Below are 26,342 nucleotides of genomic sequence, written 5' to 3' on the forward strand. Positions count from 1 at the left end.
TTTGTTTACAGCATAAAAAGAAATTACGATCTTCGCACGCTAAACAATGATCTACCGAGATATGTACAATAAATGTTAGAAATTCAGAGAGAATAGTTAACCAAGTTCAGCTTAATTTTCTTGTTTATTTACCTTATTCGTCGGTTAATATGAAATTTGGTCTAATTACATCTATTTCCTCGCGTATATATGTACAAATTTCATTATCTCATTAATAAAATGAGCTCGAATAATTAAAAGTAATTAACTCAAAAAAGAAAGAAGAAACTGCACAAGACCCCTTTTTTTGTTAAAATTATGCCTAAATCAAAAATAACCGATACACTATAGAAATAAAATATACAATGATAAATTCATATCTTATGTTACCTTACATCTTCAATAATATAATTGTTGTTAACAATTGATCTTTAAAGTGTTTCGGATAAATTGTACTTGTCTCATGTGTTACAATTTTCCACTGTATCTCACTCTTCTTTTTTCCTCGACTATTTCTTTCTTCGTATCGAAAAATATATAAACGCAACGCGTTGCAGGGACGTGGACGCAATGGAACACTAGTCGTACGCGAATTCTTTTCATTTCGAGAGCGACTAATAATTGTGTCACGAAAAATGAAGCTATTTACAAAAAACAAACTGTTGATGAATTTGTTACTAATAATAATACATTATTTTTTGCGTCTAAGTCCTGTGAAAAATTTCAATGATCTCACAAAGCCTTTATATCAAGGCCACGCACATTCTTCTCTTTCTCATTCTTTATGACTTCACTGAGAAGTAAGAGTTCATATAACGTTCACTTTACAAGTTTAACACCTACGATTGTTACACTTTAGCATAGAATAATGTTATCTAAAATACATAAAAGCCTTACGCCTTGCTGCAAGGTTGTATCGTGTAATTCAAAGGAGGAGGAGGAACTAAGAGAGGCAGCGGTGTAGGTGGTGGAGGAGCTTGAACATTGTTCGAAATTGCAGCAGCTGTTGTTTGAGCTTCACTAGTACGGTTGTTAGCGTTGTAAGCGGAAAGATAACTTGGCCAAAGATGTGGCGGTGGAGGAGACCCCGGAGGTGGCGGTGGCGGAGAACGATCATCTAATTCGTCCGAATCATTCATCATCATCGCCGTTAATGGAGTGACACGGGGCTTCTTCAGTTTTATGATTTTCACCTAATAAACACAATTAAAGAAACGTTGATTTGTTACATTAGAATGAAAAGCTCACGGTTTAATTCTTTCTTCGTCTCTTATAGATAACAAAGAAATTAAATTTATAAGCTAAGAAATGGCTAACCTTCACTTTTTTCTTTGCTTTTGGAGGTCGTGTTCTTTTCTCTTGTTTTCTACTCTTTCTAGAACTGGACCTTCGAACGTCACGAATTCCACCTCGAGTGACAGTAGTGGGTGGTGGAGGGGAAGGCATATCCCCTTCACCGCCACTAGGACTAGTACCTTCTCCAGGTTTGATTCCATCCGCGAATTGGACAGATTTTTTACTCCTCTGTTTCCGTTTTCCTAATTTCGCTAATTTAGTTTTCTTCATTTGATTTTTCAATTTGCTTAACTTGTTCTCACCAGCTTCGTCTTTGCTGGACTCATTTTTATCTATTTCTATATCCTCTTTGTCCGTGTTGTTTCCGTTATCATTTTCAGGAGTAGAAAGGTCATCCAAATTGCCATTAGGAACCGAGGTCCTTCTAAAATATATTTAGATTTATGTACATTTATACTTGAAAAATGAAGTAAACTGTGTTGTTTACCTTGTCAAATAGAGATATGAACAACTGTATACCTGAAACCTGATGCGACTAAAATTCCTTTCAAAGGCGGCGGGGGTAACTCCGGCCATCCTTTAGATTCTGTTTCGATTTGGACCTTAGTTGTTTCATCTATCGCTGTTACCGTTGTAGTTTCATCGATTTCGCTTTTCAATTTATTTAACCGTGACTTTTCATCGTCCTCTTCTTCTTCCTCTTCGTCGTCATCCGCCTCTTCTTCTTCTTCTTCGTCATATTCCACCTCAGCCTCCTCCTCTTCCTCTTCTTCCTCGTCCTCCTCAACAGGTACCTCCTCTTCTTCTGTGGAAGCAGAAGATGCGACTACCGGCATTTCTTCCTCCTTCTCAAAAATAGTAGAGGAAGTTTGTTGTTCCTCTGCATCGCCTTGCTCTTCACTTTCCCGAAGAGCTTTTAAAACAGATGGATCCAGGTTTGAATTCTTCTGCTGATTTGCGTTTTCTGACTGACGCATGTTACTCTTCTCTAACAATTGAAGAGCGCGACGATTAATTCGTTCGATTCGCCTACGTTCTTTTTCCTTTCTCCTAATCTCACGCAGTCGCTTACGCTCCTCTTGTTCTTTTCTACGAGTCTCCAAGATAACTTCGTAATTATAAACCGGCAGAACAGGTACTTCTACAAATTTTGATCATTTAAATAATTATTTACATTATTTAATGACGTTTGTAATAAAAAATTTGAAAAAGTAAATTCTCATATATTTACTCTGCGGTGTCACTTCTGCTCTGGGGAACGTCGTTTGCGTCACAGGAAGTGGCACAGGAGCAGGGCCAGGGACAGGAACAGGAACGGGAACGGGAACGGAAAGAGGCAATGAAACTGGGGACAAAGTGGAAACTGGTGTCGATGAGTTCATAGCGGATGGAACGGCCGGTACAGGCATGGGGACAGGAACTGGAACAGGTACAGATATAGGTACTGAGGGAACCGGAGAAGATTGAGGGACTGTCGTGGAATACATCATCCCTCCTGATTGATCAACTGAAGAAGGCTGTCCACCGCTCCAATCCAAGGACGTCGGCACAACCTGAAGAACATTACCTACGCGAACTACTTGACTGGAACCTCGTACAATTGGTGCTGAGGAGGAGTTGGTCGGCTCTCTGTGTGTTGCTGGGACACCATTGAAATCTGCAGGTACTACTTGCAACACATTGCCCACCTGTTTGATACATTTACGTTAAAATACACTATTTATTCCTTTTTAACATCTTTACGATATCATTAAATAAAAGGAAAGATAAATGAGCCAAAAATATAAAGAAATGAAAATGAAGCAATATTATACCAATTATAATACTGAAGAAGACAAACATAACCTGTAAAACTTGTTAAGCTAAAGATTATCATTGTCATAGATTAATTTAAATGTCACATACTTGTAAAACAGTAGGTTGTTGACGGTATAACATTTGCTGCTGTTGTCCAGGTGGTGATGGATAACATACATTCGAATTAAAGTTTTCTCCGTAATCATTTGATATTCCTGCTCCATCCTGTTGCTTCTTAATTCCCAATTCAAGTTCTAGTCTAAAATTAACCAAAAGATCTAAATATGTACATAATATTACATAAAATATAAATATTTATAAATAGTGGGATCAGTCAATCTATAATGGTTCAGGAAACAGTGGAAAGGAAGGGTAGGTGGGGTTGGGATTCCGAACACGATTTCTATAGGTATTACCTATCGTCGAGGGATAGGCGTTTCGGAGAACTCGCCGTTGAGTCATCAATGCACGGTGGATAAGTCAAGTTATTCTCTGTATAGTAATATTCGTTTCCAACTTCGTTTTCAGCCGAATATTGGAAACTTGTTGCAACTGTCTCCATATTGTCACCGATGTGCATTTCCGAGTCTAACACAGTCGAGTCCCTAGGTAGTCCGGATACGGACTGCACGATCGTTTCTATTCGTCTACCTCTTTCGGTGCAGCTATCTAATAGTTTCATATTATCGTGTTCATCCTTCCTTTCCCTTGAACTTTCGCTCACTCTACCTCGTCCCACGGAAGGTGATCTGAATCGATAGTAAGATAAACTTACCAACAATCCGACAATAACTAATTACTATAAATTATTTTTAGAAATTCACCTGGAAGATCGTAATCGTTCCGTCATTCGTAAATGATCCGGACTTCTCATTCTGGACCCCGAGGTAGACCTAGTTCTTGATCGAGATCCTGATCTAGATCTCGATCTTGAATGCATCATCGACCGAGACCTGGATGTTGATCGAGATCGCGATCTGGATCTAGATCTTGACCTAGATCGTGATCTTGATCTTGACCATGATTTCGATCGCGATCTAGATTCACGTCTAAAGCGGTCGTGTGATGATCTACGTGGTGATCTTCGCGACCGTAATGGAGAACGACCTCTAGGTGGAGGTAATTTATCCGTTCTTCGAACGTGTCCATGTCTATCTAGATCCAAAGGTTCTCTTTCCTTTTCCCATTGTCTGTCTCTTCTTGTACTGAGCCTACTTTTTCTTTTGAAATAATATAATTCGTTTAGTGCGCATTGTTAACGTCAATACTACTTTTATTAATAATGTTAATATTAATGCTACCTATGCTTGAATTTTGATGAAGGACGAAAAGGACCTTCCATGATATCCCTCTCAATACTGTCATCCCTGTAGTACGTTTTCTCTTCATAATCAAGATCTAAATCTTGACTATTGGGATAGGAATCTAAGGACTCATTTCCATCCCGAAGCATGTTCTCTGCTTCGTACGGCCATAGTGACCGATCTGCTTCATCTCCGCGAAATCTACTCTCTCTATGTCTATCAATATCCACGTTTCTCTCTCGTAGTACTTCCATTGATTCGTACGACCTACCTTCCTTTTCTCTTTCCATACAGTCGTACTTCTTTCTATTCCAGTCATCTCGATCTCCTTTAATAGGTCCATGTTTTTTAAAATGATCTGTAGACAATTACCAATAATACTAAATCATAAAAAATTGAAGGTAAAAAAAGGGAAAATATTAAAGAAAGAAAAAAACATTACCTTTATTATGTGGGGCAGTGTTAGATCTAGGAGAACCTCTTATAGATCTTTCTCTCCTATCATCTATTCTTGCTCTACTGGATCTATCCTCATCGATTCTATTTGATCGTTTTTCTTTACTAGAAAAGCCTGCAAACGACTCTTCCTTTCTCTTTGGACTTTTGCTTCTACTTCTACTCCAACTGCGGCTATGGCTTTCGCTACGACTTCCTTCCCGTTCCCAGGAAGTACGTTTTTTATTGCGACTAGTAGAAGGACTGAACCTCCTTCTACATTCATTGTACTCCTGTTTCGAACTCCTACTATCTCTCCTATCTACTCTTTCTCTATCATCAAATTTCTTATCTCTTCTTTCTTTGCTACGATCACTAATTCGTTTATCTTCCCTATTCCCCTTTCTACTAGGACTTTTCTTTTTCTGCTCTCTGCCCGGTGATCTTACTTGACATTCCGTGTCACTAATATCTTTACTATTACGTGGTCTAGACTTTTTAAGTTCTTCCAACTTAGTTCCTTTGTTCCCAGACCTGTACTCATTGAAATCGAGCTTCACCGCCCCTGGTGATTCCGATTTTGTGGTAATCGAGGTTTTCACTGTTATCGACAAGTCTTTCGAGTCCACCTTAACATCCGTAATAGTAGTCTGTTCCGTAGGAATAACTTCAGCAACAGGTGCATGTATATTGGATGTCTTTTCACACTCGATCCTAAATTCATTAGGTTCTTCGCAATATGTGTTTGTTATATCGTTTTTCACAGAGTGCGACTCTCGAAGTTTCTTCTGAATGGTCAATAGAGCCGCAGCGTGTTGCATGGGATCGTCTGAAATCATTTTTGTCTTCACGCGTTCATTGTTTCGTCGGACTAACAGTTGTTTAGGAATCAACTTGAGTGCTGCTTTTCCTTCATTAGTCTCCTCTGTTCCTTTTGCGCTAGCAGATGAAGATATTGCCTCAGAACTCTTGTTGCTTAATTTTCCATGTGATTCATCAGATTCATACCCTGCGAATATGTCCATTCGTAATGATTTATAGTTCGTGTCTGGGTATGGTTCGTTGATTGGAAATTCAGACGAACTTTCAGATACTTTCACATCGAATTTCTTTCGAAGAGTCTGATCCTCTATCTTCTGCACTCCTAAAATTTCTTCAAATTCTTCCTTCATCACTGCAGCTTTTGCATATTTACCATCGCGATACTTTATTTGAAGAGGTATATTGGGAACTGATTCATCATCAGACATAACCAGAATTTCATTCTTTAGTTTATCGTGTAGGAGACTCTCCTTCAGATTTACCTGATTATCCTTAAAAATTTCCATATCCTAAAAGAAGAAACAAATAATTAATATACTTAATTAATATAGACTTAAAAAATGTATCTTATATATAAACATACTTCAGACTTCTGGGATCCAGCTGGAGAACTGGGACTATACAATTCTGTATTTTTTTTCGTTAATTTCACATCTATCTCAAAGATATCCTTTAATTGTCCTGCAGTACATTGTTCTTTCGAAGGCGTCAATTCTTTGGTCTTATCAAAGAGCACATTTTCCTGTGAACTGTTGCCCAAACTTCTTATTCGCGACTTACATCTAGTATGTTCTTCCGGAGTCCAGGATGATTCTAACAAATCTATATCCTGACATTTTCTAGGAAACAAATCGATAATATCTGCACTTGTTGAATTCTTAGATGTAGACTTTCTCAACTGCTGTTCAACCATACAAACGTCCTCGTCTTTTATCTTCGTTTTAGCTAATATCGGGTCACAGCATTCCAAAGATACTCTCTCAATATCGTGGTCGAATTTATTCACTTTCGTCCATTCTGCACACTCTTCCTCCCACATAACAGGAGCTTTAAGCTTTATTTTTTCTTCAGACTGTGATTCCATATCCCAACGACTTTTCTTGCTCTTTTTGCTAGTAACAACATCATGCTTCATAGATGCATCCACATTTTTACTGACTGCATTTACCTCCTTATGGATGCTCTCGATTATAGTAATGCTGTCTTCTACGTTTTCTTTTCTGTCACTTTTTTCTCGTAAGAATGATTCTTCTTCAATGTCCCAATCATCTCTCTTCCTCTTACTCTTCTGTTCCAGGAGCATCAAAGCTTCTTTCTCTCCTTCTTCTTGTTCTTCTTCCCAAATTCTCATTGCAGACAATCTATCTTGCCTCTTTTTACATTCCTTTACAGTTTCCTTTTCTATAGCGATATATGTATCTGTTTTCTTATCATATCGAACCTCTTTTTCTAATTTCTTTGAAATACGAGAGGTTTTCTTTTTATTAATCATTAAATCAGACACAGCTTCTAAGCTGTCGACTTCCCATTCGTCCGCTAGTAATTGTCTCTTATTTACTTCCTTTTCAAGTTGTGTTAACGATGGGACATTCAGGGTATCAAATTCAGTCTCTCCCCATTTGTCTCTTTTTTGTTTGTCTAACTTTTTAGAAAGCTTTATTTCGTCTTGCATTATTTGCTGAGATATACGCTCACTCTCCTTCTTCCAGTCAGCTAAAAATTCACTGCTGTCCTTTTTCTCTTTATCTCTTTTCCTCTTTTTCTTTCCATCTACATCTTCTTCTATCTTTAAACTCCCTGGGATGATCTCCTTGCTTATGCTTGAACATTTTTCTTCCAAACGTTCGTCATTTTTATTCTTGTCATCTTTCTTGCATCGTTCCTCCTTCCTTTCTATTTTTCGAATGTTTTGTATATCAGTATTTTCTACTTTTTCAACATTACTCTTTGACAGTTTTTCTCCTTTCTGCGGCATGATCACGGAATCCATTTCCCACTCTTCCAAGTATCGCTCTTCGACTTTGTTTCTTTTTTCTTCATCTTTGTGGGTTTTATTGTGGATGTCGCTATCGGAAATCACCTTTCTGACCAATTCCTGATCCTTGTTCCAAACGTCGTGTTTATCTGAGGATCTTTTCCTATTTTCGACTTTTACTTCCTCTTTAATTTTCTTTAATGGAACTTGAGAACGTACCAATTTCGCATTTTCTAATGAAGAAGATTCCAAAGGCGACTTTTGTATCGTCTTTATTATATCTTCTCTGTTATCTTGTTTATCGTTATATTCTTTCTTCTGCTTAGACTTTCTAGTCGCTACCCTTTTTTTCCTCCTATCTTCAGACGAATCGCTACTACTTGAATCCGAACTGACTTTCCTTCTTCTCTTCTTCTTCGTCTTTGCAATTCGTTTCGCTTTTTTCTTTCTTTTTTCAGCTTTTCGTTTCTTCTTCTTTCTTTTCTTCCGTTTATCATCGGAACTAGAAGAATCACTGCTGCTACTACTACTATCGCTGCTATCTGAATCCGATAATGAGTCCGAATCGTTCGATATTTTTCGTTTTCTTTTCTTTCTTTTTACTTCTTCCTCAGAGTCGGAAGAACTCGACGAACTGGATGATTCACTACTGCTAGAAGTCACTTTCTTTCGTCTTTTTTTCTTTCTTGTTTCTTTAGAATCAGAATTTTCGTCGCTCATACGTTCTACTTTAATTCGAACGTTTTCCCAATCGCTGGGTATTGATTTAGAATCTTCCGATTCACTTTTATCATGTATATTTTTACTCTCTACTCTTACGCGTTTTTGAACCTGAATATGAGAACTGCTTGATGGTATCTGATCGTCCTCGATCTTCGAAATATTTTCCAAGTTCTGTCGGCTTTCATTGGATTTGAATTTTTCCTCAATTTTACTTGAATTACTTTTATCCGACTTTCCGGATATACTATGCTCTACAAACGAAAAATTATTGTCATTCGGCAAATTAGTTTCTATATTAAATTCATGATAGCTTAACGTCGAGGCAGAAGCTTTGTTCGGTTTTGGGGAGAATTCTTTCGACATTGGAATATCACTGCAAACCATCTTCATGAACTGTTCATACTCCGATGCTAATTTTTCGTTGCCTGCAGACTGTAACAAAGGAGATGTTGATTGTCTATTGTCGTCTATTTTTTTAACACTAGAAGCCTCATCTTCGTTGATCATTTTCTGGTCTTTATTAATGTCTTCTTCTATCGTACTTAACCGTGGAGAAAATTCCTCAGGTTCTAAAATAAATTTTATACAAACTTTTCTAATTTATAAATAAAGTAAACAAAATATTTACCTTGCTTCGAAGTCATGCCGCTCGATTTCACTACATTTCTTTGTTCCTTTTCAGTGTCGGATAATCTGTCTTCATCTTCACTATCCCATTTTGACCTAGGCAGTTGTACATTAATTGGTACATGCCACTTGTCATTTCCTTCAGATTTACATATGCCTGTCTTTGGATACCAGTTACGTGTACATTGAGATTTTTCCGCTGCTTCCGTATCGTTTCTAGAATTGTTAAGATCTGAATGGGTAAAGGAAAATTAGTGAGACAAAAGACATTTTAGTATACCGTATAAAGTCTGTCTCGCATATGTTCCGCATTTTATCACGATGATCGGCAGTAACTGCTTGAAGAATTTGCTGATGATTGATGAAAAGCGACATACGAGGATTTTCAGAATAAAATAATTGAGGCCTTCCTCGTTTAGTTGCTCTTACTGATTCAGGAGGGTACTCTTTAGGACCTTCCAGTCCTTCGGCAATAAAAGCGTAACGTTTCAAACGACAATCGTTTATCATTAACATTTGCTCAAAGTGACGTAAATAATCCTCGGCTGTTCTGTAATATATATATATATATATATGCCAAATATCTACATAATATATAAAAAAGATATAAAAAATAATGTAAATATTTTGAGTCACAAGCAAACCTGTTCTTTATTGATCGTTCCGAGTAATCACGTCTTTTAATCTCAATGATGTCGTCCATCATTATACCACACTTTTTTAACTCCACCCACGAAGAAAAATTCATTATGTCTTTCTCCTTTCCTTTGTCTTTATCTTTCTCCTTTTCTTTTCTATCTTTAATTTCAGGTTTCTCCTGTGAATCACTTCTTTTTTCTTTAAGACTCTCCTTCTTCTCTTTTATTCCTTTCTTTTCTCGTACATCTTCCCATTTATCATTATCCTTTTTATCTTTTTCTTCATCTTTCCTATCTCGGTTCTCTTCGTATTTATTACTACCCTCTCGCTTATCTTTATCATCTTTCTTATCTTTATCTTTTCTACGTTGTTCTTTATCACGCGGGACTTTATAATATCGTTCTTTGCTACCATTATAATCTTTTGACTCTTTACTCGCGCTATCTCTTCGTTCTTCTCTTCCATATCGCCTTCTTAAAATAGTTTTTGCACATTACTTATACATATAAAAATGCAAGAATTAACTGTTTATTATACAAAAACGATAAATATTTTTATACCTCTCTGAATATTTATTTTCTATTGCAGACTTTGAAGCACTTTTATAAGAGACATTAACATCATCTTGTCTACTTCTTTCTCTCAAAATCTTTACATTATCTAATAAATTTTGTCCATTCCTATTTGCATAATTTTCCTCTTCTAAACTAGCTGTAAGATAATATAGTTAGTGTAATATAGTTATAGTTATAATTAAGTTTTATCTAAAATTTCATATTATAAGTACCTGCAGCCATAGCTTCGGCCAGTAACATTTTACTTTTAGATTCTTCTCGTCTAATCTCTTCAATAGCCAATATTTTTTCTTCTATATGATGGAAATGTTTCCATATTGAAATTAGTTACAAATTATACATTTTTTAAATATAAAAAGATCTATAAATTAAGCTTATTGAACATTACCTGTTTTCTTTTTTGATTTACCACCACTTGAATGACGATTATGAAATTGTACAGAGTCTGAGTCAACATTTACAATTGTGCTTGAATCATTTTTTGAAGATTTACTATTATCACTTGGCATAGTTTTAGATTTAGAAACTTTGGTAGAATGTGCTTGAAGTAGATTGGATTTATTTTGGAGTTTTGGTGGGACATTAAATTTGTTGGCAAATGCCATCAATCTCTTCTTAGCTTGTAATTTTCCTAGCACAGGCTTGAGCATCTTGGGACTCTCCAACCTAGGTGTGTCTCCATCGCTAGTTTGGCCTTTTGTACTATCTGGTGTTTCTGGCATTTGTATATCAAGTAAAGATATTGGAATGTCTGGTGTTGGTTCCTCTGGAGCATAAGCATCTTCTGATTGTGACATTGTGTTAACACTTTTATTTTCTGGTTCTTCTATATATAAAATTATATCACAATAAAAGAAAAGAATACAACATAATTAATTTATTGCAGAAAAAAACAAACAAGTATGAAAATTTACCTTCAAGGAGATCAGCTACATTGTTTTTGTCATTGACAATGCCTTACTTTATCATGCATATGATTATTCTTTAAATTAGTATTACAAGCATCAACAAAAACTTTATTTTTCATGCTTAATATATATATATCAGATTCTATAAAATAAAACATATATAATTCATATCTATGTACAAAAAATTATAATCTTCCTGCGTGAAACAATTATAACTTATTCTTTTATGTATTTTTGTTTTTTAAATAAGAATATTATTAACATTTTTTTAAATCTAATAAGCAAGGTATTATAAAAAAAAGATTATAACACTTTGTAACCTAGTATTCAGAAGACTAAAAAGATATGTGGTCAACATAAATGATCAAAAGATACAAAAATTATCTTAGGTCTCTTTTTTGTAACATTCCATATAATATGTTTCACAAAAAAAGAACACACTTTGATATAAAATATAATCAAAATTTTACAAAAATACAAGCATTTACACATATCCCCACAAGAACCTTATTAAATAGTACTACAAGTACAATTACGCCATATACATCATCATCAATAATAATTTTAAATTGATACTTCACAAAATAAAAAGCAATTACGAAACCGATTCGACAGACAGGTAAAACATTAAAACATTGACTGGTTTAAATCATTGATGTATGTTTTTATAGAGGAAATCGTAAGTAAAGTAAAATAGGTTCGACTATCCAATTTTTAAATATACTTTATAAGGTTATGATGAACACACTTATTTTCAGTAAAATTTTACAAAACTGTCACCATCCAGTCAAACAGATCGAAATTCGAAAAAAAATGTTAATAGAGGACTAAATATTACTGGATATAGTTTTGTTGGTTGTTACAAAAACTTACTCCATGCTGAGTGCTAAGTAACCGATGGGTACATGTTGCTGACGATAAAAATGATGAAATATTATCAATGTTACACGCCTGATTTTTTTGTTCTACCAATATTTTTAATTTCACTATCCTATGTTCGTCCAAATCAAACGGAGCCACTGCGAGAAAAGCGTCAGACATTTTAGTCAAACGGCAGGCCGGCAACTATAAACGCTCACCAATTCGGGAGAAACAAGGGATGCCAATGTTTGAGGAATAAACAAAGAACAACCACTAAATACAATAATGCCACGTTAACTGACCAGGAATTTGATTCATTGACCATTTCTACCCCCGCCAGTTCTTGGAAGTGAATTTTCAACGTTCTGGACTTTGAACATTTATGCATCTTTATGTATTAAGTAGAATTTAAATGCAAAAATCTATATAATGCACGTAATATATAAAAATATTCGAAATAAAATACTAGAAATATAATACTACTCGTTACAATATTTAAATGGTGAAACAAATTTATATTCAAATTCTATTTTTTTAGTTATAATCATAAAAATATAAACTTGCATAAATATCCACAGTTCACTGATATTACGCATACAAAATAAACAAATGTATCAAGTATCTATATCTCACTCACATTCATTGACAAAAAGAAATACTTGGAATGTCTTAAAATACTTCTCTTGATAATTGGCCAGATACAGTCCAGATCCGTGGTCAATTAGCGAAACATTACTGTATATATATTTCGATTTGATCGATGATTATTTGAATTAATTTAATTGTATCTATAATGAAATTATACAAAGTTTCAATGGAAATATTCATGTGTAAAAGAGAATCTTTTACAAACAATACTTTTAATCAAATCTTTTGATTTTATACTTATGTTTATTATAATTTAACATTGTTACGTTACATCTGATTTTTATTTAAACGACTTCAAATATTTCACAATTAACTATTGTAACGACCGTCATGTTCTCTCCTTAAAAATTAATATATCAAAAAGATGTCAAGATAAAGATACGCATTCCTAATATGAATTTAAGTGCATTATACAATTAATACATATATTAATCTTCCATTTCTGATGGATCACCACCCATCGCTTTCCAAAAAGCAGTAACTAATTGTTCAGCGGCTATTCGTCTTTGATCAGTTGGCAGCAATGCTGCATGTTCTTTCATAGCTCTCAATTGACTAAACAATTCTCCAAAATCTACATTCTCTTCACCCATAATTCCATCTGAAAAAAATAGTATATAGGAGCTGCAAAAAAATCTCATAATGAATTATTCTTCAACTTACCTAGCATGTTTTCTATTGGTAATGTTTTTGTAGAATCTTGATTTAATTCAATGTTTTCAAACTGTTCTTCAACTTCAGCCATATCAGGATTTTGTTCTCCTACATCCAATGGTTTTCCTGTAAAGTTACAATAAGTTACAAATTTTAAACAATTAGTGAATAAGCATTTCCACTTATGAAGCAATATTTTTTAAACTTAGGCAATTTAGTTTAAGTGTATATATAGGTCTTTATTAGAAACCTTTAAGTATCATGTTTGGCCACATATGAGCATGTAAAGCTTCAATAATCCTCTCAATACCATATTTGTTATTTTCTGAATCAGCTTCTGAAGCACCTACATCCGGTCTATTTAATTCAATTAGCTCAAATCTGTTTTGCAGACACCATTTTATCACTGAAATACACTAATTACATGTCTAATGTTCCTCAAGTTAATATAACAATTGTTATTTGTATATACCTTCATTCCTAATTATGGTGTCTGTTATAAAATTACAAGAAAACAGTAGCACCTCAGCTTCTGCCAAAGAATCAATTAGAGATGACCATTTCTTTAAATTCTGATCTGCATCTTCCTAGGAAAATCAGTGCTGAAGATCATTCGTTCTGTCAAAGATTCTGTTTAGAAGTTAAATATCTTACTGCCTGTGGATTATGATGTACAATTAATGCTTCTACATTATCAATTGAAATATCTTCAGAAGGATTTTCTATTACACATATTAACACTTGTGTTTTGTAATATTTGTTTTGAATATCCCATAAATGATATTCAAAATGATCTTGTTTAGACAATTTTTCTCCACCTATATCTATAAAATAAAATAACATATAAAAATAAAAAATTATTGCAACAAATAATACTCATCCAAACATTTATATAAAAAAGATTAATTTACCAAATTTTTAATATCGAAATTAAAAAGATATTAAAGTTTCAACTTACACGCTGCAATTTCATTAGCTTTCCCTTTTTCGGTGCTTATTATTAATATTCGTGGTAAATTCATTTCGTAATAAAGTTTTATCGTACTATTAAAGTTCAATAATCTCAAGATATATTGAAAAATTTAAAAGATATTTTTTAAACTACTAACTACTAACTGACGGTTAGGTTAGGATTGCGATCTTTACGTTAATTGATATAAAAATGTAATATTAAATAAATAAAATTAATCACTTTCGTTCGATATACAGCGATATTTTTGTTGTTATATACTTTGAACAATGAATTAGTTGAATTATTTTACATATCGATGTTGTATCATGTCATAACATTTCGTGATGGACGATCACAATGACGTTTGTCATCACTTGACCTTTAAAGAAACTAGAATAATTCTGACTTATTTCATATATTTTAGTATTTCGATAAATTTTGATAAAACGAAAGTATAAGTATTTTCTTTAATACATTTCATAAATTTAGTAATAATAATCAATATTAAAAAATGATTTGTTTCATAATTTTAAATAGATCAATTACACGCGATAAACTTCCTTACAATACCACTAGTGTTCATATATTTCTAAATAACTGAAAATTCGTGAACTGAGACAGATAACTAATAATGTGTGTAACTGATAAGGCAAAAATTGTATAAACGTATATTGATTATTGGATTTATAGCAATACATAAATTTGCAAATACATATGTGATCATAAAATGTAAATGGCGCATAGTATTACTATTAGGGTTTCTCCCTAATTATTTATAGAATTCGTGTTCAGATTCATCCTTTTTAATATTATTTTTATAGCCCTTCTCGAAATCTTTCGCCAAGACTATATATCGATTCTCACGAACTGCGTGCATTCCTGCTTCTTGGCAAATTGCGTTAATATCTGCACCAGAAATTCTATCTGGTCGTGCTACATAATCTTCAAGATCTACTTCTTCGCTCAGATTCATTTTCGCCGTAATTGTCGAAAAAATCAAACGTTTTTGACGACGATCAGGTAGAGGAAATTCGATTTTTCGATCTAACCTGCCAGGACGCAACAATGCAGGATCTAATGTATCAGCCCTAAAAAGAAGATGGATCATTGCATTTATATCAATTACTTTTTGTAAAGATCACAATAAAGATCAAAATCGTACCTATTTGTAGCCATAATAACTTTAACATTAGTAGTTTGATCAAAACCATCCATCTGATTAAGCAGTTCCAAAAGAATACGTTGAACTTCGCGGTCAGCACCAGTCTGTGCGTCGAACCTTTTTGTGGCTATAGCATCGATTTCATCAACGAAAATTATAGCTGGCGAATTTTCTTTGGCTAGACGGAAGACATCTCTGACCATCCTTGGTCCTTCACCTAAGTATTTCTGTACGAATTCTGATCCTACTACGCGAATAAATGCAGCTAAAAAATATTAATTGTACTAAGTTAGAAGAAGTTAAGTATACTGTTTATTCAAATGTTCTTAAAATATATAACACTGAAAATGATACATACCAGTAGTATGTCTAGCTACAGCTTTTGCAAGCATAGTTTTACCACATCCAGGGGGACCATACATTAACACACCTCTTGGTGGATCGATTCCAATTTGTTTATACAATTCAAAATGAGTTAAAGGTAGTTCTACTGCTTCTCTAATCTCTTGTTTTTGCATGTCCATGCCTCCAATGTCACTATATTGAATATCAGGTTTCTCATCTATAAAATAAAATAATACATGAAACACTATTCTTTCTACAATTTTTTAAATTGCTAACAATAACAATAAAGTACCTGCTTGCAACATTGAAATACTTGAGTCAGCTTCTGGTGGTAGAACATCTACTAAAGCATTGCTATGTTTATGAAGAGCTACACTTGCAGAAGGCTTTAACAGTTCTCTATCAATTGTAGATAAAATCCGTACATAATAATTAGAACCTGTAGTAGAACCTACAATACCAGTGTTTTGGTCTACAGCTTCTAAGAATTGTCCAATAACCAAAGGCACACTTTGTATGCGCTTTACTTCTTCTTGAGCATGTAAATATTCTTTTTTCAAATTACGTTGTTCATCTTTAATATATTCTTCTTGAACCTCGAGAAATTCTAGCATTCTTTGTAGTTTCTATAAATATAAAATTATTATTATGTTCTTATATTAATTAAATATATATACATAAGCAAAGAAGTATATAGAGGAATAGAATATCAAATTTTCCTACCTTGTACTTTGTATAAAGATCTTCAACATCTAGTTCATCACCAGCACCAGTATAGTGTCCACTTACAGGTTTGCAATCCATCTCTCCAATATCCTAAAATTTAACAAAAGAAATATTACTTACGTCACAACAAAAGTACGAGGAATTTTTATTATAAATAACAATACATAACAATTAAATAGAATACAAATTGAGGTTACAGTGAATAATTTTAAGTTCAACAATAACTCTTGACCGTTCATTTCTCTGTTTTGTAATTTTGGAAGAAAATCTGAACAGAAATATATATACCTTATCAGGCAGAATAATACCCATTTCATCCATTGTTTTAAATAGAATTTCTTTAATTAATTGCACCCAACATACGAATCAACGAATGACTTGAGGTTCTTGAACAGTTCAGTTCAATGATTATACATATATGTCAGGAGTGGCTACCATTAACTACTTAATCGACTACAGAAAGGAAGTCAAATAAAGACATATGTCTAAAATATTATGAATTTTATTGGTACAGATAATAAAACATTCGTTGAATATTGTTTTTAAATCATATATGTTAATCTACTTTTTACAGCAATATATATTTTTGTTTAACTAAATAATTGTAATATCTGACGATTAATGTTTTAAAGGTCCCTAAAATGACAAAATAAAATCCCTATAAATTTGTGATTTTTAAACATTTTAGCATCTTTAAAATAATCCTATATAGTTCCTCAGATATTCTGACTGCAATTTGCGTGATTTCAGGCTTGGCTTTATGTTTACAAGGTTTCTCAACCGGTAAACGTTTACAATTTGGATTGTATGCGTAACAAATTTCATTTTTTTCAAGTGCTATATACGTATTGTAAGATATTGAATATTCTTAGCATCATTCTAGTTTTATAAGGTGTCTGAAATAAGTACGAAACATTTGCTTAAGTTTGAAATTTACATTTTCGTTATTTTTTACAGATACTTGGTAATAGGAGAAATTATACGTAGTTGTTCATCGTCAGTTATACAAATTTTTAGATAACAATGGTGATGGAAGAACAACAGTCTGATATGGAGTTAGATTCAGAGAGAGTTCCTGTACCGCAAGTGCAAAAATCAGTGGAAGACTCGCGTATAGAAACAGTTAATAAAGTTACAAGCATTTCTAGAGGGAAACCCAGACTTAGAAAAAAGGCACTGCACGCTGCGATACTAAAACAAATGGAATTTTACTTTAGTGATGCAAATCTAAGTAAAGATAGATTTTTAAGTAATTTAGTTAAAGAAGATCCATGTAAGAATTATAATGTTAACATTATGACATTATTAATTGTCATTTGACATTTTAAAATTTTATCTTTGAATATTTCAGATGTGGACCTCAGTGTTTTTCTAAAATTTAATAAAATAAGAGAATTGACTACTGATATAAACAGGATATCTAAAGGTGTACAAGCATCTACAATATTATCATTATCTGAAGATGGTATGAAAGTACGACGTATAACACCAATAGCACAAAAAGAAAACACCGATGAATGTACAGTTTACGTACAAAATTTACCTCCAGATACAGATCATGAAACACTGAGTTCAATATTTTCTCAATATGGTCAAGTTGTATATGTTTCTATTCCACGATTTAAAAATAATAAAAAGATAAAAGGATTTGCATTTGTAGAGTTCGATACAATTGAAAGTGCTAAAAACTGTTTAAAGGTAAGTGGAACATATATAACAATGGAAAATTTTTAATTACTTTATACTATTGAATTAATATATTTTAGGCATTTGAAAAAAAAGGCTGTGTTTTACCATCATATACAGCTCCTGATAAACTTTTAAGCATTACTACATTTGATAATGCAGAAAAAGATGTGACATTAGGAAATGAGAAAAGTATCTGTTCTGAAAATACTGCTGCTAATGAAAAATTGGAAGACACTGAAACAGACAAAAGTAATGAGCAGCAGATGCACACAAACATCAATAATACTTCAGAAAATCATGATAATAACAATAAAAAGAAAGCAAAAAAAAGAAAACACTCAGATACAGAATCTGCAGAACCAGGAGAAACAGAAGAGCAAATGGACAGTGAACTGATAAAAAGTAAAAAGAAAAAGCTAAAAAATCCCAGTGATTTACACAGTGGGGAAATAGAATCAAGTAATGAAAAACAAAGTGATGTTTTTTTGGAAGGTACACAAAGAAAATTAAATAAATGTGAGAGGAATGTGCCTTTAAAGGAAGAACAAGTATCAGATAATTGTGATGAAAATGAACAAATGGTAATTGATGACAGTACTATTCTAAATAATAAAGAACAAGAAAATACAAATGAAAAAAAAAAGAAAAGGAAAAAGCGGAAGAAGCAAAGTAAACTGGAAGATTTTAGTTATAGTATAGGATTACAAGTTATGGCTAAGAAGGACTGGAAATGTCTTAGGAATAAATACTTAGAATTACAGAGAAGTAAGATGAAACAACTCAAACAACATTTAAGAAAAACAAGATGGACTCAGTGGTCGAATTATGAAAAAAATAAACCTGAAAGGGTAGAAAATGATGAGAAGGACAAAACGGGGAAACAAAATAGTATATCTGCATGTCGTTTCTCATTTACATCAGGAGTTATAGTTAAAATTGAAATGGATAAACCATGTACAGATCCAAAAAGTTTAAAGGTATATATATATATATGTCGAACATGAAGATATAATGCGAGTAAAAAATAAATAAATAAATATATATAATTTTGATATATTTTAATATTTTCAGATGGAATTAAAAAATAATAGTTCTGTAAAATATATAGATGTTGAAGATGGTTCTTGTTTTGCTTATGTAAGATGTGATACAAGTGAAGCTGCACAAGCATTTATACAAAAGTCTGATGAGGAAAGAAATATGAGAATATTAGAAGGTAAGAGAACGTTGTAAATATTTTAGTAGGAAGTAATTTCATTTATGTCCTCTTGTGTAGGTGAAGAGGAAAAAATGTATTGGGATAAAATCTTGCATGACAGAGAAGAAAAATTGAGTAAAAAAGTAAAAATCAAACAGAGAGGAAGGAATAAATTACTAAAAAAGGCAGAAAAAGAACTTGGGAAGCACATCAAATTCGATGAAGTGTAAACTTAGAGTACTCTTTCCTGTCAAATATACTTAACAATTATATATAAAACAGGTGGTTTTATATCATGAACTTATAAAAACAGAAATGATAAATAATATCCAACAGCATTGTTACAAATAAATCATATATTGTTTTCATTATGATTCTTTCAGCTATGTATTTTAAAAATTACCTATATTTAAGTCTCTTTAATGAAATTAAGAAATTTTTATCATTTAATATGTCTTTATATAAAAATCCATCTGCAGTTTTAATTTTCTACCATCTTCCCCTTCCACGACTTCTGCCAGAATCATTACGTCCAAATCCTCCTCCTCCACGTCCTTTAAAACCACCGCCACCACCTCCTCTTCCAAAACCTCCACCACGTCCAAATGATGGTCTGCCACCACCTCGTCCACCACCATGTCCTCCACCACCTCTTTTTGCTCCACGTCCACCTCCACCTCCTCTCTTTTGTACAGAACCAGGAGGTTTAGGCAAAAACCTTTGTAAAGGTAACAACTTAGCTGGATCTATGAATAGCTGTAATGGAATACAGTAGTAATAATTAATGGAAAGTAGTTGTCAAGTTTGATTCATATATATAAAACAAAATATACCTGTGCATCCTTTTGAAAACTGGATGCCTTTATATTTTCGGATAATTTTATAGACACATAGTAATCTCTAATGTTGCCAAATATTTCATCTATTTTTCCAATTTGTTGTTTGTTTTCTGTATAAATTGGAGCATTAAAGAAGGGTACTTGTTCTATATCTACTTTAGCAACTAAGTCATCTTGAACCGTCCATGTAAAATGTCCTAATGGAGTCACTTGTTCTGGTGGACCTTGATCATATCTATAATATATGAATCATTATTATATATCAAGTGAGAAAGTATGAAATGTAATAATTACCCTCTTCCACCTCTATCACCACCACGGCCTCCTCGGAATCCTCCTCCACCTCTTCCACCACGACCTCCTCCTTTACCAAATCCGCCGCCACCACCGCGACCTCGGAATGACATCTTTTTATTTTATAAATACTGAAAATAATTCATTCTATAGTTAACTTAAAAATACATATAAGGTTATGTACGAAAAATACATAACTTCACAAAAGTAAGAATGTAGAGTAAAACCACGTGTCTAACCTGTAAAAATTATGGTCAATAAAATGATAATATTTCTATCTCTATGCAGTTATACGATATTTTTTATGATTCAAGTTATTAACTGCACAACATATCAGAATTAACTTTGTCACTATGTTTATATAACTGTAACTACACTCTGTTATTACAAAATAGCGGCATTTCCTTCCGTGAGCTACAGTTTACACTTATGATTACAGTCTGCGCATGCGCGTTATGAGCATGTAGTGATCTAACACGGCATATAGTACTTGAATGAAATGATTTAAAAGAGTTTAAGGTATTAATTACATAAATAGAATAATATTGTGGACTATTTTGTTTATAAAATTAACGTAACTTTATCATATCTTGTATTTTTAAATTCAAGTTTGATATCAATTTTCATTACACTTAACTTTCTTGTATACTATTTTTTTTATGTATACTGTAATCTGCTATTTATATCGCCATTTTGTAAATAAGTATTAGTAAATACACAATATACATTCAAAATGTTTAGCTTTTTTTACTATAATATATGTATTTGTCATTTTTTTTTTATTTAATATTTCACATTCACAATTTTTCCAATTTGGACATTTGGTAGAATTTTTTAGCTATTTGATTATCATGTGGATGGCTACCCCCAGCGGGGTACCATCTTCGCGTTTGTTAGGTTATATCCTTTATGGTATTTGTAATTTGAAAACAAATACTAATGAATTAAACATAACCTGAAAAATAAAAATAGTTACGACGTAATAACTAACATTTTAATATTTGAATATTTAACATGTCAAATTTTTCTACTTAGTATTTCCGATTTATTACAGATACAGTTCAATAAAGATCAGCTCAGTATCCAACTATCTTTTAGTCGTAATTTTATAACACTCCTTTGAGTACATTAAATCAATACAAATAACATCACCTAAACGACATCAGGCATACATTTTTTCATTCGTTCCTGTGATGGTATGACCATTACTACCATTTATTTAATTTGCAAATATACTATGCCATCATTTATATTGGAAATTCGTATCATCTAATATCCTAACCTCTTACACATTGTAACTAGCAGTAAAAATGAACTATACGCCATCTTCACTTTTACTTCAAATAGTGCAATTATATGTAGTGCAGTTTAGCTGTTGTTTAGATAAGATAGGGAAGGGTTATTACAGATCATTTAAAAATATATCCCATTGTCATAATTCGTTACTTAATGAAAATATATAAAGTAACTAGGCGACAAAAATGTGCTCATACTCTATGTGACTTGGCGGCCAACATGATATGTTTTAATGCTTCTTGTCGACAGAAGGGTGCGTTTATCATTTGGCGTAAGCAGGTGCACGTGAGGTGACGGTAACCGTCTGCTAGACGGGTCAGTGTCAGTGGCTACGTGCATAATTTTCCTCGTGACCATCCCCGGGTAGTTTTGAAAAAGTTTGTTTCAACATTAAAATCACAACCAGTCTTGTGTGATTATGTTACATAGACTAGACGATCATCGGACGTTATAATGTTCACAGTATTTCGCATGTTACTAACACTAATCCACTTTTCATGTGACTTATTTGCCGGGTTTTATAATTGCTGTATGATCGTTCATCGCAAGTGTACCGAAATCTGGTACCGTGAGAACCTAAGGACAGAAACTGAAATGCTGACGCGTGTCGCGAACGAAATGAAAAAGCTACCAAGGCATTTAGTGATCATTTTCGGCGCGAAGGAGGACACTGTTTTTGACTGTATACGAATTATTGGATGGTGTATTACCCTTGGTATACCTTACATCAGTTTCTTTGACATCAGTGGTAATTTTCATTTTTGTTTATTGCTTTACAATGTCATCGTTCCTATCATTATATCTTTTTACTTTTTTAAATAAGAAGATACATGAATCTATATGAATCTCATCTTTTTATGCCAGTCATTCTATCTAAATTCCAAGAGATAAATATTCTGTTGATTATTTTAGATTTGTCAATGTCATATCTGGTTTCAGAAAAATTTAAATGCAAAGAAGATAGAAGCGGAACATGTAATTAAGGTACTCCTTTTTGATAAAAGAATGTAGAAACAATGGTTCTGTCAACTTAAATTTGGAGTACTTCATGACTTAAATCTTATCTTAAACTTAACTATTATTTAAATTTTTAGTAGAACTAATGTTTTCAGTTAGTTGATCTTATAAAGTTTTTCACGTAACTAATTGAGAATATCTTTGTATTGTTAATATTTCTCTGCATACATATTTATTTCATAGAGTATTTATTCTAACCTCAAAATCGAAACATATCTTGCCATTAACTTAAAGTTCCCTTCCTAGGATTAATTTTCTTTATTTTCTTTAATTTCGTATCAATTCTTTTTGATATGTGGGTTTAAAAAAAATCATAAAATGTTTATTGTAAAATGCTTTATTCTAATGTTAAATGTAGTAATAATGCAACTTTTTTGTAAACTTCTATCATGATTTACATATATCCTTAGTTTATTTAAATAATTTTTTACAAACATTATGTTTCCATACAAAAATTTTTTTTGAAAACATACTACAAATCTTATCATAAGCTGTTGATTATATTATCTACTAGCTAAAGTTCCATTATTACTACTATTATCTACTAATAGTTTGGACAAAAGTATATTTAAAAGTTGTATAATTTTTTAACAAAAATTCAATAATAAAATAATAATAATGCATTAAATGGATTTGATTTTCTAGGATTTTTAGTAGAAATTATATAGCAAATATTCAATTGTAGCAATGTGAACTTATTTTATAAGTTAAAAATGTAATTATTTGAAAAAATGTAGTTATGTCAAATAATTTTCGCATCTTTAGAACTGAATACAAAGTTTACTTAGTCTTATCTAGTCTCAAGGATAAATCAAGTGTGCGTGCGATAGTATATTCGAATTCGATTAATCTTGCTATTAAAAAGATACATAATTATATGATATATTATTCAACTATTGCTTTGTTACTAAATCAATAAAAAGAACTTATAAAATGTTTTACAATTAGAAAATTATTAGAAAATGAATTTTATAATTAAATTTCATTGCTAATTACATCATGTTTATAATTAATAGTATACTTATAATGATTTTTGTTGTTATAGGTTACTTAGTCCGAAATGAGAATTTATTGAAATACGAACTCGCAAAGAGACGGCCCGATTTACTGGATCGCATCAGTTGGAGTAAACCAAATGCAGGATTCACACAAAATGGAATAACCGGTGCGTTTCCTATACAAATAATGTCTTATAATTAATAATATATTGAATAGGATCTAATTCTATAATGCTGGTGAACATGGTAATGTATATATGTATCGTTCTTCCTAATTTATAGACTTCAAATTGAAAACGCGGATATCTTTGTTGTGCGCATCAGATGGAAAAAAAGAAATAGTATCGTTAACAAAAACATTAGCTGAAGCTGTCGTCACAGGGACGATTAAGCCGGAAGAAATAAATATCGATTTACTTAATGAGAAATTAAATTCACGGGGAATTCCGGACCCTGATATGGGACTAATATATGGTCGCCTTTGTTCCACGTACGGTGTCTTGCCATGGCAAACACGAATAACAGAATTCTAGTAAGTTTATTTCGATCATATATAGTTTTCGTATTCTTCAACATTTTTTACATTCAATTTGTAATAATATGTATTTTTTATTTCAGCACGTTACCTTTACACGTTAGTTTATCTGCAAAGGATTTCACGTGTCTGTTAGAAAAATATAGTAAATCCGAACAACGATTCGGAAAATAACTGGAATTGTTGTTCATTTGCGAAAAGTTTTTGTATCCAAAAACAAGAAGAAACAAACAAATGTGAAACAAAATATAGCTTCTAAGGACATTTTTTACAAAGACTGAATTTAAAATAATTTACAGATACTATTTTATAAGTGGTTGCGTGCTAAATAAACTTATAATGGCTACATGTGTGGCACAAGTGTCGTTTCATGAACCGATTTTAACGTTTGCCGATAAGAAGGAATTTAGGTAGCTTAACTTGAAGAGTTTCTCATAAATAAGAAAAGAAGATTCCACAAAATGCTGTAGAAGCGAAACATTTTAATTATGCAAAATAATTGTCCTGCCATAAGTTAATACCATAAAAAATGGAGAGAAACATAAGGAATGTGATATTTCGTTTTTCTCCTCAATTAATTAAAGATTTCGGTTTATTTAGTTTTAATATACTATATCAATAGTGTGTTAATGCTAAGTAAAATATAATTTAAAAAAATACAAAGAGGAGTGATAAGTAGACTATTAAAAAGTGATAACATTTTAAAGAGGAAAGTATATTGATTTAAACTCAAGTACAAATAAATTTAGGTAGTTAAGGTAAAATTTTAGTACATCACGTTGATCAATTTTTTAAAGTTTAACTAATATATCACTCTTCTTTCAACTTTATATTTTCTAAACAAAAACCAGGAGCACTCACGCTTTATGAATAAACATATTATGAAATTAAAATCTTGGCAGCTGTTGCATTTTATTTATTAAGACGGTAACATTCCACATATACATGTATAATTATTTATTTCTAAAATGGCCATGCACACAAATATTTTGATATTAAAATGATGACAAGATTTTTACTTTTGTCTGTGGTATTTATCTCATAAAAAATCGCCTATTGTGGAATCAAATTCCTAAAATATAAAGATAATTCGTTTTTGCATAAGCCTTGTATTACTTATTTAACAATCCTTTCTATAACTTAATGGTTTTAGAAACTTTAATCGAATTATATGTGATTATAATCGGGTCATTTCTATCATTTAGGTACTCTTAAGTGAGCATTATTGTTTGTTTGTTATTATTTGCTTGTAAATTAAGAACATAAGATCAACAACCATGTAAATTCTATATGTATATTCTACTAAATGATCAATTTGCTGTTAGTTTTGATCATTTAATTGTTAACTTCTCTTTCATAGTTACTTCTCTAAATATTACATATTATATCTATGATAAGATCTTTTTTAAAGAACACTAATAATATTAGGATCAGGAATGGTATTCATCAATTTGCTTCTACATTAAACATATCATTAGAGATTTAGCAACTATCCGACTAACCGATTAACCGGTTCTCAAGAAGCTGACGTCTTTGCCGATGATTTTCAAAAGCCTTTACAAAACGCGTCAAATTTATGATTGTTTAATATTACAAACTCGAAAGTAAATTTTTTAACATTGTTATATTTATTGAAGTCTTTGCTCTGATAAAATTAAGATATAATTACCAAAGATTATAGTTTATTAATAGGTATTTATAGTATATTAATTGGTGTTTATTTAGTTTATTTTATACTAACTTATTACTAATTAAATACTAATTATTATTTTTAATTTTTTATATAACAATTATGATACATACAAATATATACATATAAGTAAGTATACTATATTACTACATATTAAAAAATATTAAAATCATACTAAAGACAGTAAAGGAAGTACATTGTACTTCTATTTGTATATCTTATCGAGTTATTAATAATACTACAAATTTAAGGCTGATCAATCGGCTTTTTTTGCCTACTAGTTATTGACTACAAAAGTGGCCGGATAATCGGCTTAACTAGTCGTTCACTAGTCGGTACATTTCTACCAATTCATTAT

At 32.1% G+C, this 26,342-nt stretch overlaps 6 protein-coding genes across 16 annotated transcripts; 2 read left to right on the top strand and 4 right to left on the bottom strand.

Moving 5' to 3' along the window:
• Positions 1-105: 105 nt before the first annotated feature.
• On the bottom strand, positions 106-12,160 carry LOC117211152 (nucleoprotein TPR-like). 7 transcript variants are annotated; one of them, XM_033454780.1, is made up of 18 exons: positions 11,954-12,160; positions 11,087-11,222; positions 10,561-10,995; positions 10,385-10,465; positions 10,158-10,308; positions 9,603-10,070; positions 9,239-9,508; positions 8,960-9,174; positions 6,217-8,900; positions 4,819-6,142; positions 4,374-4,734; positions 3,897-4,292; positions 3,489-3,821; positions 3,181-3,331; positions 2,507-2,963; positions 1,795-2,416; positions 1,297-1,699; positions 106-1,172 (listed from the first exon to the last, which is right to left on the bottom strand). In XM_033454780.1, exons 3-18 carry the CDS (start codon positions 10,967-10,969, stop codon positions 873-875), a joined length of 8,625 nt encoding a protein of 2,874 aa, XP_033310671.1. In that variant the 5' UTR covers positions 10,970-10,995; positions 11,087-11,222; positions 11,954-12,160; the 3' UTR covers positions 106-872. The 7 variants fall into 7 exon arrangements, with proteins under 7 accessions (XP_033310671.1, XP_033310670.1, XP_033310675.1 ...); XM_033454779.1 differs by having other exon boundaries at positions 10,561-10,998; XM_033454784.1 differs by lacking the exon at positions 11,087-11,222 and having other exon boundaries at positions 10,561-10,956.
• Positions 12,161-12,784: 624 nt separating this feature from the next.
• On the bottom strand, positions 12,785-14,586 carry LOC117211160 (alpha- and gamma-adaptin-binding protein p34-like). Of its 2 annotated transcripts, XM_033454802.1 has the most exons (6): positions 14,202-14,585; positions 13,898-14,067; positions 13,716-13,830; positions 13,494-13,649; positions 13,253-13,369; positions 12,785-13,190 (listed from the first exon to the last, which is right to left on the bottom strand). In XM_033454802.1, the coding sequence occupies exons 1-6, from the start codon at positions 14,263-14,265 to the stop codon at positions 13,018-13,020; spliced, it is 795 nt and encodes a 264-aa protein (XP_033310693.1). In that variant the 5' UTR covers positions 14,266-14,585; the 3' UTR covers positions 12,785-13,017. The 2 variants fall into 2 exon arrangements, with proteins under 2 accessions (XP_033310693.1, XP_033310694.1); XM_033454803.1 differs by lacking the exon at positions 13,494-13,649 and having other exon boundaries at positions 14,202-14,586.
• A 263-nt stretch (positions 14,587-14,849) lies between these two features.
• On the bottom strand, positions 14,850-16,873 carry LOC117211157 (26S proteasome regulatory subunit 6B). The gene is made up of 6 exons (XM_033454797.1): positions 16,717-16,873; positions 16,426-16,518; positions 15,995-16,328; positions 15,716-15,919; positions 15,358-15,622; positions 14,850-15,283 (listed from the first exon to the last, which is right to left on the bottom strand). The coding sequence occupies exons 1-6, from the start codon at positions 16,747-16,749 to the stop codon at positions 14,965-14,967; spliced, it is 1,248 nt and encodes a 415-aa protein (XP_033310688.1). The 5' UTR covers positions 16,750-16,873; the 3' UTR covers positions 14,850-14,964.
• A 258-nt stretch (positions 16,874-17,131) lies between these two features.
• Positions 17,132-19,689, top strand: LOC117211154 (la-related protein 7). Of its 4 annotated transcripts, none has more exons than XM_033454790.1 (6): positions 17,132-17,211; positions 17,386-17,701; positions 17,780-18,126; positions 18,195-19,094; positions 19,189-19,333; positions 19,394-19,689. In XM_033454790.1, the coding sequence occupies exons 2-6, from the start codon at positions 17,452-17,454 to the stop codon at positions 19,543-19,545; spliced, it is 1,794 nt and encodes a 597-aa protein (XP_033310681.1). In that variant the 5' UTR covers positions 17,132-17,211; positions 17,386-17,451; the 3' UTR covers positions 19,546-19,689. The 4 variants fall into 4 exon arrangements, with proteins under 4 accessions (XP_033310681.1, XP_033310680.1, XP_033310679.1 ...); XM_033454789.1 differs by having other exon boundaries at positions 17,136-17,278; XM_033454788.1 differs by having other exon boundaries at positions 17,139-17,320.
• On the bottom strand, positions 19,583-20,897 carry LOC117211162 (H/ACA ribonucleoprotein complex subunit 1-like). Its single transcript, XM_033454805.1, has 4 exons — positions 20,688-20,897; positions 20,449-20,579; positions 20,149-20,389; positions 19,583-20,071 (listed from the first exon to the last, which is right to left on the bottom strand). Exons 2-4 carry the CDS (start codon positions 20,559-20,561, stop codon positions 19,805-19,807), a joined length of 621 nt encoding a protein of 206 aa, XP_033310696.1. The 5' UTR covers positions 20,562-20,579; positions 20,688-20,897; the 3' UTR covers positions 19,583-19,804.
• A 964-nt stretch (positions 20,898-21,861) lies between these two features.
• LOC117211161 (dehydrodolichyl diphosphate synthase complex subunit Nus1) lies at positions 21,862-25,398 on the top strand. The gene is made up of 4 exons (XM_033454804.1): positions 21,862-22,492; positions 23,807-23,926; positions 24,042-24,291; positions 24,378-25,398. Exons 1-4 carry the CDS (start codon positions 22,198-22,200, stop codon positions 24,466-24,468), a joined length of 756 nt encoding a protein of 251 aa, XP_033310695.1. The 5' UTR covers positions 21,862-22,197; the 3' UTR covers positions 24,469-25,398.
• The last annotated feature ends 944 nt before the right edge of the window (positions 25,399-26,342 follow it).

The sequence above is a fragment of the Bombus bifarius genome, unplaced genomic scaffold, assembly GCF_011952205.1.
Source record: "Bombus bifarius isolate JDL3187 unplaced genomic scaffold, Bbif_JDL3187 scf7180000008218, whole genome shotgun sequence".
NCBI lineage: Eukaryota > Metazoa > Arthropoda > Insecta > Hymenoptera > Apidae > Bombus > Bombus bifarius.

Coding starts and splice junctions, on each gene's coding strand:
- LOC117211152 (XM_033454782.1), bottom strand. CDS start 10,969: ATGTCACAATCAGAAGATGCTTATGCTCCAGAGGAACCAACACCAGAC. Junction 10,309..10,384: donor GGCCGAAGCTATGGCTGCAG/GTACTTATAATA, acceptor ATTATCTTACAG/CTAGTTTAGAAGAGGAAAAT. Junction 3,332..3,488: donor CGCCTATCCCTCGACGATAG/GTAATACCTATA, acceptor GGTTAATTTTAG/ACTAGAACTTGAATTGGGAA.
- LOC117211160 (XM_033454802.1), bottom strand. CDS start 14,265: ATGAATTTACCACGAATATTAATAATAAGCACCGAAAAAGGGAAAGCT. Junction 13,650..13,715: donor CACCATAATTAGGAATGAAG/GTATATACAAAT, acceptor AGTGTATTTCAG/TGATAAAATGGTGTCTGCAA. Junction 13,191..13,252: donor ACCAATAGAAAACATGCTAG/GTAAGTTGAAGA, acceptor TATTTTTTTCAG/ATGGAATTATGGGTGAAGAG.
- LOC117211157 (XM_033454797.1), bottom strand. CDS start 16,749: ATGGATGAAATGGGTATTATTCTGCCTGATAAG. Junction 16,329..16,425: donor ATCTTTATACAAAGTACAAG/GTAGGAAAATTT, acceptor TTATATTTATAG/AAACTACAAAGAATGCTAGA. Junction 15,284..15,357: donor GTTATTATGGCTACAAATAG/GTACGATTTTGA, acceptor TCTTCTTTTTAG/GGCTGATACATTAGATCCTG.
- LOC117211154 (XM_033454790.1), top strand. CDS start 17,452: ATGGTGATGGAAGAACAACAGTCTGATATGGAGTTAGATTCAGAGAGA. Junction 17,702..17,779: donor TTTAGTTAAAGAAGATCCAT/GTAAGAATTATA, acceptor TGAATATTTCAG/ATGTGGACCTCAGTGTTTTT. Junction 18,127..18,194: donor GTGCTAAAAACTGTTTAAAG/GTAAGTGGAACA, acceptor AATATATTTTAG/GCATTTGAAAAAAAAGGCTG.
- LOC117211162 (XM_033454805.1), bottom strand. CDS start 20,561: ATGTCATTCCGAGGTCGCGGTGGTGGCGGCGGATTTGGTAAAGGAGGA. Junction 20,390..20,448: donor GGTGATAGAGGTGGAAGAGG/GTAATTATTACA, acceptor CATATATTATAG/ATATGATCAAGGTCCACCAG. Junction 20,072..20,148: donor GTTTTCAAAAGGATGCACAG/GTATATTTTGTT, acceptor ATTCCATTACAG/CTATTCATAGATCCAGCTAA.
- LOC117211161 (XM_033454804.1), top strand. CDS start 22,198: ATGTTCACAGTATTTCGCATGTTACTAACACTAATCCACTTTTCATGT. Junction 23,927..24,041: donor CACACAAAATGGAATAACCG/GTGCGTTTCCTA, acceptor CCTAATTTATAG/ACTTCAAATTGAAAACGCGG. Junction 24,292..24,377: donor ACACGAATAACAGAATTCTA/GTAAGTTTATTT, acceptor TTTTTATTTCAG/CACGTTACCTTTACACGTTA.